The 12094-nt window shown below is 46.4% G+C and overlaps 1 protein-coding gene across 1 annotated transcript in view; it reads left to right on the forward strand.

Moving 5' to 3' along the window:
• The first annotated feature begins 184 nt into the window (after positions 1-184).
• SNX30 (sorting nexin family member 30) overlaps positions 185-12094 on the forward strand; it is a 48055-nt gene continuing 36145 nt past the window's right edge. The window contains exon 1 of the mRNA XM_010578149.1: positions 185-346. Within this exon, the coding sequence (XP_010576451.1) occupies positions 185-346 (162 nt within the window). The remainder of the gene's footprint in view (positions 347-12094) is intronic.

Below are 12094 nucleotides of genomic sequence, written 5' to 3' on the forward strand. Positions count from 1 at the left end.
GGGGCGGGCGGCGGCGCGGGCAGGCGCCGCGCTCGCTCCTCCTCCTCGGCCGCCTCCTCCTCCTCCTCCTCCTCCTCGTAGAGCGGTGGCGGCGGGCAGGCTCCGGTCGCGGCCCCGCAGCTCCCCACCGAGGCGGCGCGGCCTCCGCTCCCTCCTTCCTCGGTCGCTGCCCGGCCCCGGCGCGATGTCGGGCGGTGCGGCGGGCGCCCCCAAGCCTCTCCCGTCTTCCGGGCCCAAGTCGCTGCGGGAGATGCCGCATCCCCTGGCCACGTCCAGCAGCGAGGAGATGGGGCCGGCGCTCACCCCCAGCCCCGACCTGCTCCTGCCCCGCAGCATCGCCGACAAGGTACGCCTCCGAGAAGGGGGGCCGCGGCGTTGGGGGGAGGGCGGGGAGTTGTCTCCGCTTTTGAAGGGGAGCGTGGAGAGGAGGGAGAAGGGCTGTGTGTGCGTGTTTTTCCCCGCCACATCCGCTCCTCCGGCTGCATCCCTGGCTGCCCGCGGGGAAATGAAGCCCTGGGCGCTGCTGACATCCATTGCAAGAGCCCGGGGCTGCCCGCGGGGGGAGAAGGAACTCGGTGTGGGCGCTGCAGGCATCGCGCCTCTCTCTGCGAGGGACCGGGTGGGACGCCGCTGCTCCTGCTCTCACCGGAGTGCGTGCAAGAGGCGAGATTCTGCCGATCGTATCTTCCCGTGGCTCGTACCCTCTACAGACGGGTCTGAATGCTTCAGGAATTGCTGCAGCTCCCTTGCCGTCTTCTTCCTGTAGCCCTCACAGGGAAGGCTTGGAGCTGCCCTTGTTTCCTTACCACCGAGCTTGCCAGCAACTTGTCTCTGATTGCCCTCTCCAGAGCTGAGCTTCTGCTCGCTTCTTCACAGCAGTGTGGTACGGACAGGCTGCTGTTGCAGGAGTATCTGCGTGCTCTCCCTTCCCTAGCTCTGGCATGTGTCCGCAGGACACTAGCGGGCTTGCCTGTGCCTTTCCTGTGTGTGGGCCTTGGATGTGATAATTCCCAAATGCGAAAGCAGTAGTGCCAGCACAGCACTCCTGATATGTTAACTACTCTTGCAAGGACGTAGTATCTCTGTGGGCAGATTTCCAGAAACCTGTTAAAGTAGGATTTCTGGGAGCAAGGGTTGCAAGGGGTGAGATCGGTTTGAAACTTCGTAATAAGCAGTTCTGGGCTCGCTGGTGTGCTTACAAGGTGTTAACAGAGCTGCTGGTGGCAAGAGGTGCTTTCTGTGGCTGTTGTCCTGGGGAGGGTGGAGCTGCCCCTGGGAAGGATGGATCTGCTAGTCTTCAAAAGCCTTGGGGCTGCCAGCAGTATCTGGTCCAATACCCTCCTGTGTTCTAGGGGAAGGGGTCAAGGTAGTCTGTCGTCTTCCGTATGTCACCTTCTGCTGCTCTGTAACTGTGCCGTACAGATTCAGCAATTGTTCCTGCCTGTCTAAGGAGCCCTCTCCTCGAACATTTGTCTGCTGTTGCTCAAGTGAGAACCCAGGCTTACCTTCCCTTTGCGAACATATGCCTTCATCTAAGAAACTTGTCAGAGAGTTGATGGCCCTCTGAGAGAAGGAGGTATGTGAGTAAGGTGGGAGTAGGAGTTGTGGAGTTTTTTGTCTATGATAGATTGGATTTACTTATGGAGTTAGGTTGCTGTCTGACCAACCTGTAGCAATAGGAGTTGGCAGCTGCCTTCATGGGTCCTCTTGCAGCTCAGGAGTGCAGTGATAGTAGTGTACTCACTCTGTTAGCACTGTCCATCCACACTGCTGTGTAGCTGGTGAGAAGCTCTGTTCTGAGGAGCTCACGCCCTGTAACTTCTTTCTTCAGCTGTACTAAAGAGATTTTTTTCTTTTGGAGCACAAGCAAGCTCCTGTCTGCTTTACTGCTTTGAGGTGTCCGAGAAGTGTATCACCATCCTTGATAACCTAGGAGCAGAAATACCTCTCTAGCCTCAGGCTGTGGTCAGCTAACTTCTTGTCAATAGGAAGGTTCTTGCCCAGTTTTTCCACCAGCAACACAGGTGAAATCCATCTTCTAGTACCTGTATGTAGTATTGTCCTGTTCTAGGCGCTTGGCAGAACAGAAGTACTCTAAAGGGGAGAGCCAAAAGGGGCTGAGGTAAACAATTTTTAGACTTGAGAGCAGTTCTGTGGTTGACCTGGAAATGACACTAGGGTAATGAGCCTTGCAGAATAAAAGGATTTCCAGTAGGAGGAGAGCAGTGTTCTTTTTTTTTTTTTTTTTTCCCTTGTAGCTGAATTAGCAGAAAAAGACAAACGTCTGATCCTTCTGATGGAAGGAGTCCAACAGCTCTGCCGTGTGAGGGATGTCCCTTCTTCCGCTTAATACCTGATGCACTGGCAAGAAAAAAATGAGTTGACTTTTTTTCCACCTCAGGAAAAACTTCAGCAAACAAACGGGTGTTCCTAACTTTAAGGCAATAGTAAACTTCAACTGCTTGCACTGTATATTGAGTAGTCTAGAAAGCAAGTATGTTAAGTGGAGGTAAGTAGGTAAAACTGCCTTTTAGGTGGTTAGTATGTCTCTTGGTCTTAATTTCTGGTAGAGAGTCATTAATCTCTTGAAAGCCTGGCTCACTAATCAGCCAACAATGTGTGGACAGCTCCAATAGTTGGGTAACAGAGGGAGGTCAGTATTTAAGTCTAAGTTGGGCTTAAAGGTCTGCAGCTGTTCTTTACTGATTCTTGAACAGGAGATGTGCTTCTCTGCTCTCTTGGTCTTTCCAAGGGCCTTTCTGGAGACTCTGGTAGAGATTGGCACTGCAGGAGAAGTTTGGGTTAAAGTCTCCTGCTGCAAAGTGGCTCTGAGTCAGTAAGCTTCTGTAAGGACCACTGTCCATAATAGGACTGTACTAGGAGATCCCTCTGGCAGAGGGATAGTGGCAATGGCTGACCCATCACCATGAACTGCATAATTTGCCTTTTCTGTGTTCTTCTTACCTGCTCTGAGCAAATGCTTCCTAAACACCACTGCAAGATATACCTAAGACTGAAATCCTCTGAGGAGAGAAAGTGCAGAAGTAAGGGAAGTTTTCTGTCCATAAAGCAGTGCTTCAATTCCCACTGCCACAGATGTGCAGCCTGAAGTGGCTGAACCTCTGCCATCACTGCTTTGCATTCTTTAAAGCATGCTTTCCTTGCTTTTTTGGAGCTCCTGAGTAAGAACACTACTTTATCCTGAGACAGAAGAACCTGGAGGACAGGAACACTGCCTGTATGCCTCCTGTTGGGTTTTGATACAAACATGGTAATAATCTAGGAGCTTAGACCCTGTCTAACTTAGTCTCATAAACCTTTGGTTGCTGTTCAAGAACAGTGGCTAATGCTGCTAGCGCAGCAGGTCATGGGAAAGGGAAAGAAAACCACCTGTGCTGTTTTCTGTGGCTTCCCCTGTTCTAAGGCCCTCTAAGTAGACTAGTCTCAAGTTTTCTGAGTCTTATGAAGAGGTCTGCAGAGCTTTCATTGTCTGAGTGCGTCTTTCTCCTGACTTGTAGGAGAGAGCTGTTTTAGGAGCCAGAAGACCTTTACTTCTTAAATGAAATGGACATTTCTGGCTAAGTACTTGGCCTTCACAGTGATTCTGCAGCAAACATCAAACACTTGAGTTGTAGATTCTTGTCTCTGAAGCCTTCCTGTATTGGCCAGATCTTTCCATAAAGATCTTTCTGTTCCCCTCAAGTCTAATTGCATAAAGAATTGCTTGTCCTGATACCTGACCACCATCAGGTTTTTCGAGCTTATTCTCCCTTTACCCTTGCTAACCTCCAAATAAGGAGACAGCTAAAGCTGAACCTAAGCAGTACTGACACACCCCACTCCCCCCCCTTTTTTTTGACATTAGGTGAGAAGGGAACATGCAGGTGGAAACAATCCCTCAGGATGCATGGCAGGTGCCATTGCAGAGTTAGCTGTAAAACTGAGTTCTTGCTCTCTTACAGAGGTTTTGGAAGGCATGCAAGCTAATTGAGATCTGCTTTTCAGAGCAGATCCTCTGCAGAGGAAGGTAGGACAAATGAGGAAGTGTCAGTGTGGATTTCTCTCCTTTTTCCTTTTAAAAAAAAAAAGTTCTGCTTGCATGTGACTACTTGACTCCACTAGTATGTCACTTTCAATAGCGAGTCTGCTCTGTGCACTAGGAGAAACACTTTGACACTGAGGAGAAAAGGCATTATTAATGGGTTACTGGGTTCAGAGCTGAGGTGAGAAGTAGATGGTATTCTGCTGTAATAGTACCCAAATAGTTGTAGAAGTGTGATAAGACTCAGGATGCAGCCCCACTGAGGCTATGCAGTTTTAATAGCATGCTGCTAAGTGTTGGAAGTGCCAGGCTGTGCAGAATCAGAAAGTGTTTTTTGTATGGCTTGCTTACTCTGTCCTCTAGCCGTGGTCCTTGTAGTCCCCCTAGACTTATGTCATGAGAGTATCTTCCTAACAGGGTAATGTTAGCTGTTCTTGCTATGGTTTGCCTTAAGACTGGCAGCTGATAGGGTCTCAACTCCCAGTACTGGTTTCTTGCCTATCACTCCAAAAGCTTTCATATCCCACCTGTCCTAGGGCTCAGACTCCCTTGTCCTCTTTCAGACATCTCTGACTACCTGACACTGCACTTGCGGCCAGCTACCTATAACCTGTTCAGCTTTTCTTCTTTGAAGATGTGCATGCTTTGTATTTGGCTCTGTTAATGCTAGACAGCTGAAGTGACCTTCAAGGCTGTTTTACAGGTAGTAAGTATATCGAGCAGAGCTGATGTGGAATACCAGGCTTGCAATGAATGCATAGCTTGAATTTTCTAATTCATGGAGATGGACGTTAAAACTCCTACTGCAAACTTCTGGTTACTAACTGAAAACTATTGCTTGTGTGGGACCCCTTGCTCATCTGCTTCCAAGCTACCACCCTGGTGAATCCATAGGCCTGTATTAGCACCTGATCAAGTATAAATACTTGGTGTGTTTGCTGGAGTGCTCTTACTTAGCACTCATATTCTGGAAGGGAGCCTGGCAGCTCTCCAACAAAAAATATACCAAGAGTCTGGAGCTCTACTTCCAGTCTGCTTGGTTGCTAGTTTATAATTATTGCTCTTAACTTCATCCACCCACAGATGAAACTAGTTTGCAGTATAATCTGAAAGCTTAAAATAGTTCTGCCTGAGCTTCTACAAACCTCTTCCTTCTCTGACTAAACAAGGACTGTTAGACCAGAACCATGTGTTGTACTTAAAGCAAGCTGGAGGTAAGTTCTCAGTCTCGGGAGAGACTGAGGACTACAGAAAGTCAGGAACTGAAGTTGGTGAACTCATGAAGTGATGTCAGTATAGATGAGTTGATCTCAGTTCCAATCTACAGGAAGACAAAACTGACAATTGCAGAGAAGCTGAGGCTGGAAGGCACCTCTGGGTATCTTCTAGTCCAACCCCTCAGCTCAGAGCAGGGTTAGGTAGAGCAGGTTGCCTAGGATGCTGTGAAGTTGGTTTCTGAATATCTCTGGATGACCTGTTCCTGCATCCAGTCACCCACAAAGTAAAATTTCTTTCTCATGTTTAAGTGAAACTTCCAGTATTTCAGTTTGTGCCCATTGTCTGGTGTTCTGTTGTTGGATCCACTGAAAAGATCCACCCCCTTCTGTAGACCCTCCCATCAGGTATTTCTCCATATTGGTAAGATCTCCTGAGCATTCTCCTCTGCAGGCTGTTGGCTGGCTCTGCCAAGAGGCATATTGTTGGCTCATGGCCAATGTTTTCATTGGGATCTGTTGTGTGTGGTGTGGGGGTTTTTTTGTGATTTTTTTTTTGTTTGGTTGGTTTTTTTCCCTTCTGCCAAGCTGCTTTTCAACCAGTCAGCCCCCAGCACATACTACTACATGGGGTTATTCCTGCCAGGTGCAGGACTTTGTGCATCCTCATGTTGAATTTCATGAGGTACCCATCAGGCCATTTCTCCAGCCTGTTGAGGTTCCTCTGAATGACAGCACAACCATGTGATATATCAAGCATTCTATCCAGTTCTGTACCCTCAGCACACTTGCTGAGGATGTACCCTGTCTCATTGTTTAGGTCATTAATAAAGGTGTTAAACAGTAGTGGCCCTATTACTGTCTGCTGGTGTAGTCCACCAATGTCTGCCTTCCAGTTGGAATCCGTGGCATCACAACCCTTTGAGCCCAGCAGTTCAGCCAGTTTTCAGACCACTTCACTGTACATCTGCCTAGCTTGTACCTCATCAGCTTGTCTAGGAGGATGTTATAGGAGACAGTGTTGAAAGCCCTCTTAAAGTTGAGATGAACCACATTAAAGCTCTCCTCTTGTACACCAGGCCAGTCATATCTTCATAGCAGGTGTTGGGTAGGTTAAGCATGACTTCCCTTAAGTCCGTGCTGACTTCTCATTACCATGTCTTTTGTGTGTTTGGAAGTGCTTTCCAATATTTGCTCGATCACCTTTCCAGGGATTGAGGTGAGGGTCACTGGCCCGTAGTTCCCTGTATCTGCCTTCTTGAAGACACGAGTGACGCTTGGTTTCTTCCAGTCCTTGGGAACCTCCCCTCATCACCATAATAAGGATAAGATAATTGAAAGTGGCATTACAGTGGCATCACCCAGCTCCCTCAGCACTTGTGAGTTCATCTCATCATGGGTTTATGTCTGTCCTGTTTGTCGAAATGCTCCCTAACCTGGTCCTCCCCCACTGACTGTGAGCTTGCCTTGTTCCATGCCTTGTTCCAGACTTTCCTACTGAGCTCAGGGACCTGGGATTCCTGAAGGCTGGTCATCTCAATAAAGACTGAGGCAAAGAAAGTACCGAGTACCTTGGCCTTATCTGCATCCTTTGTCATCAGATCCTCTGCCCCATCAGGACTGCATTTTCCTTGTTCTTCATTTTGCTGCTGATGTACCTGTAGAAGCCTTTCTTGTTGCTGTTCTTATACTTTGCCAGATTTGGTTCCATCCCACTAAACCCATCCTGGCATGCTCAGGCAGTGTCTCTGTATTCCTCCTGGGTTAACTGTGCCTGCTGCTGCCTTTCTTATTCTTCCTTTTTGTATTTGAGTTTAGTCAGGAGCTCTGTGTTGATGCATGCGGATCTCCAGCCACCTTTGCTTGATTTCCTGCTTATGGGATGGACCAGTTTCAGCACTGGAGAGGTGTTTCTTGAAAATCGGCTAGTTCTGCTGGATTCTGCCCCAGGGCCATGTGTCTTCTTCCTAGTGGACCCCTGAAGAGGACAAAGTCTGCTCCCTAGAAGTCTGGGGTTGTGATCCTGCTTTTTGCTTTGCTCCCTCCTCTCAGGATCCCAAACTCCTGGCTCATGGCTGCTGTGGCCAAGGCAGCTCCCTACCTTCACATCCCTGATCAATTCTTCCTAAGTTCAGCAAAGCATCTCCCCTTGTCAGCTTATCAGTCACCTGTGTCAGGCAGTTGTCATCAATGCACTTCAGAAACCTTCTAGGTGATGGCACCTCTGCTGTGTTGTCCCTCTAGCAAATACTGTTGTGAATCAAGTTACCCTTAGGGACCTGTGAACATGAGGCTTCTTCCAGTAAATCCCTGTTCTTGTCTGCAGAAGAAGTGCTTGAAGAACACAGAAATGTTGTTTTCCACCTAGGACAGCAGGATTGCTAGTTTGGTTGAACTGTCTCCTAACTGTTTCAGAATTCACCTATTTATGAAGCTGTTCTCCTGGCTTTTGGGAAGTCTGTGGTTCTCTTCCCCCAGTCACTGCACTGAATGGGGAGGTTATATTGCATAGTAGATGTGTGTTAAATCACTGAACCATATGGTTCTTAGGCCAGGAAGCTTTTAGGTACAAGTGGTTGTCTGCCACGTGCTTCATAAGTGGGCCATCAGCTCTCAAAGGCTGAGCTTAGTTGTTGTCTTGTTCAAAGGAACTGCTTTATTTTCTATTGCACTGTGTGCATGTGTGAACATGCATGCATCACGTAGCTCTTTTCTAGTCTCCTAGTTAAAAGAACTGACTTAAACCTAGCATGGCTTTCAGCTTGCCATCAGTGCTCTACCCACAGCCAAGCTGCTGGCTGAATGCAGTTTCCCATCTTTCATAATGGTGGTAACTAGAACTGCTGTCTCTAGTACTTAATCTCTCGAACTCATGATAGGGTAGGTTAATGCCATGGTATCTTACTGAAAAGACAGAGTGCTTGTCTCCTTTTTGCTTTTACTCTGGGGTTTGATGGTGTAGAATTACATACAACAATGCATTGGTGTGCTTGCTTACAGTTGCCTTCATTTGTAGAAATAGGATTTTATTGGTAAGGCTGCTTTAATGATATCTTACAGTGTAGCTGCTCTAGTACTGTTGTAAAACAGTACTTGGTGGTCTCTTTATGATCCATAACTTCCTGGTACAGTGAGTTTTTCTGGAATTGATAATCCCCATCTCTTCTGAACAAGATGAAGGATAGCTAACGCTTAACTTGGGACAAACGCATCAACATAACTGTCTTAGTACTGTTACTTTTTAAATCTTTACATCTGGTAAAACTGAACATAGCTTTTACTGTATAACAGTAAAGTTATTACTCTGTGGTTCTTATTTTGACTTAATGGAGGGAGGGGTATACTTTGAAGTTGGATTCGGTGTTGCACAGCTTTCATAATCTTTTCAACAGGATTGCTTCATACTTAATGAGACAGAGTATTGAAAACAGATATTTAAAATGTACACAGAGGAACTTGGTTCTTCAGCCGGTTTTCAAAAGGGTGAGTCTTGGCAATAACTTGTCAGCCATGGTGGAAAAAGTTATTCTTGGTGGTTGGAAAGAATCCTCTGGGCTGCCTGTGCTGGAATGCCTCAAACCTACCCAAGTTGCTGGATGCTCTCAGAGCTCCTTCATGGGGAGAAGGGGATAAGCAGACTGATTAAGAAGCTCTCTTTTTACAGCTGTGTGGGCACATCATTCTCCTATCAGTGCCTCAGGGGTTTGTGATAAGCCTCAGTCAGCATGTCCCTGTAATTAATGATGGGAGGGGCAGGAGGATAAAGAGGCTTTCCTATTGACACACTGTGATCTGGGAGATGTCAGTTCCTCGTTAACCTGCAAACTGTTGTCCTAGTGTCTTCTAGCATCGTGGATTACTCTTATGGTATCTCAAAAAGATTGTCTGGCTGTCGCGCTAGCCAGTCTCTTCCTTATCTGAGTGGAGAGGCTGGTTTCTGTAAAGTAGGTCAGGAGACAAGGCAGGAGCTCTTACGGTGCAGTGAGACTTAACTCAGAACTGCTACATGAAAATCTACTTGCAACACCTAAACTGCATCTTTGAGATTGTAACTTGCATGTGCTTTCAGTCTGCAGAAGACAATATACCAATTAATAATGGCATTTGATCTTGAGTATATCTCAGAATTAACTTCACTGAGGCTTGGTCTCTGCTGACCTTAAGCAAGATCTTAAATGCTGAGCTGTCCTGACTTTTTAAGCTGTGGCTGACTTGACTGCCTGAGCCTGGGTTGTAGTGCAGCTGAGATGCCAAGCTCTTGTGGCTGGGGAAAACTACTCACATCACTAGGATGACATGGGGCAGAAAGCTCTAAACTCCACCTTGGAGGTGGTGACAGCTGCAACCCTGAGGTAGAAGCTGAGTGAATTTACTCTTAGTAAGTTATTGAAAAACTGTGGGGAACCTTCCAGTTTCTCTTCCAGTTACTATGGGCAATAACTGACAGTAAGGTAGCTATTAGCAATACTGTAACGACCAACTGAAGATGGAAAACAAATCCAGTGAGCTGCAACTCTTTTAATGAGTTAGCGTTCCCAGTGCCAGTCCAACTTAAATGGATTACTGACAGATGAATTTATGGGACATGTTTTATTTTCTAAACTGGGAGGGGTGGAGTACGGAAAGAGGTATTGCCTTTGGCTGTAGGTGATACTATAATGCCAAAACTGTTGATTCTCAACCAGATATTTCACAGAAATCATGAAATATCTGTCTGAATAAGCATGTAGGTGACATGGTTAGTGGAACTAGCTGAAATTGTTCTGAAAATAAAGGCAATAATCCAAAATTCATACAACAGGCAAGGAAACAGCTCAGCCAAGAGCTTTATTTAGAGTGGTCCTCAAAGCATAAATTCCTTTGGAGAACATCACTGTCTTACAGCCATGTTCAGAGCTTGTACACTGCTTCCTCTATGAAGCAATAAGCAATAGGTGAGAAGTTACACTCAAAGTGAAAGTGGTGATGTCTCTAACCCCTAAAGATGGGCTTCTCCTGGACCCAGATTTGTGGTTTTATGTGTCTTAGGTTGAAGAGAAATACACCAGCATGTGGGAGCAAAGACATTGCAAAAATGTGTTGTACTCTACTCTCCAGGAAAATGAACAAAGTGTAGCAACTGGCTTTACTTGCTTCTAGAAGATACCCTTAGGTTAAGGAGTACAGACCCTACTGTGACGATGACAAGCTTTCTGCCTGTCTTGGAAAAGAATAGTTGCAGTGGTCTGTAGTTTTATTAGTGATGGGGTGGCTTACAGTACTGAAGCACATGCTTGAATCCTGATTCTTACTCTTAGTCTGTGCTCTAACCTCAAGCTGAATTTAAGTCTGAAAAAACAAGCTCTTTTAAACCACCCTAATGCTGCATATCTGATGAGTAGCTAGTAGCCTCTCAAAGCCAAAGTACTAGCAAGGGGTGAAACTTCTCTCTGTCACATCTACCAGAAAAGCTGTTACTGCACTGGTTCAATGCCCTGTCCTTAGGGGAAAGTGTTGCCTTACACTGCTTGAATGGAACTTGCTGCATCCTTCTGAAGGACCTCTTAGGGTATAAAAAAACTATCTTAAAGTCTGTCTGCATAGTCAGCCTCACTTTTCTGGTGAGCTTGAATGATGTGATGTGTTCCTTGAAAGGAATATGCTGCAGTGCAGGTGGTGCTCAAGGGCAGAGAAGCCTCTTCCCCCTCAGTGCTGCAGATGGTGTTAGCAACAGCTACTTTTGACTAGCTCAGTGGTGAAAGCGCTGACATGTGGGAATGGCAAGTGATAGACTACCCCAGACAATACTCAAACCCATGCTTATCTGGGTAGAACTGGCACGCTTGCTGTAGCTTTTTAGATGCCAGTGTAAGGCCAATTGTAAGTGAAAATCTTGGATAGTGCCAAGATGAAGCTGTGTTTTGGATTGTTGCCAAGAAAATCCCTGGAAAATTTTAGTCAATACTGTTTATTGCCAGTGATCAGCTTGGCCTCTTAAGGATTTGTATGCTGACTTTCAGTGTGCTGACTAGCTTGCTCCTGGATCACTATGCTTCACCTAAAGAATCTGTGCCAAACACCCGTATGTGCCACAGTGGCTGTCAGGAGCCTCGTCCATATAAATAAAGGGTGTTTCTACATACTTTAATTAGTCTGTAGATATCATGCCTTGTTTCTTCCCCCCCATCAGTCTCTGTAGATAGCTTTCATACTGTAAGGAAGTACTGCATGACTGCTTTTCCTCGCTTGTTGTCCTTAAAGCACAAAGAGAAGTGGTCATACTGTGTGCTTTTTGGTTGTTTTGTTTTGTTTTTTCAGCAGATACACACTTTATTTGTTTTACCCCTCTGGGAGCAAATGCCTTTCTGCTGGAAAATGTCTTGTTTATCAGCAAACATGGTGGAAGGCTATCCCTTAAATTGTACCTACATAAACTAACTCCGAGAGCCTCTCCAAAAGCACACTACTCCAGCTTGTCCAGGGTTTGAGATGAAAATATGAGTTCTCCCCTTTGCATATCTCAGCCTCCTTTACTTGCACAGTGATATCTCATCAGTCTGACTTGCTCTCATGAAACCTCCACTGATCTTGTGTGGGGAAATGCTAATGCAACTCATCTAAAACAGTGAGCATGAGGAAACCCACATCATAGTGCAATATGGAAGTGTATTCTTGCTTGTTTAAACAAAGTATTCAGCAGGATACTACAGTGGTTTCCAGCCCTCTATCATCTCTTTCCTTCATGTTTCTTCTCTCTGCTGCTCCCCAGTCCTTTGCGTCTGTTCACGTTGTATTGGCTTTGTGTGGCAAGGTTTTGATAGCAGGGGGGTTACAGGGGTGGCTTCTGTGAGAAGCTGCT

The sequence above is a fragment of the Haliaeetus leucocephalus genome, unplaced genomic scaffold (genome assembly GCF_000737465.1).
Source record: "Haliaeetus leucocephalus isolate CR32 unplaced genomic scaffold, Haliaeetus_leucocephalus-4.0 Scaffold605, whole genome shotgun sequence".
Taxonomy (NCBI): Eukaryota; Metazoa; Chordata; class Aves; order Accipitriformes; family Accipitridae; genus Haliaeetus; species Haliaeetus leucocephalus.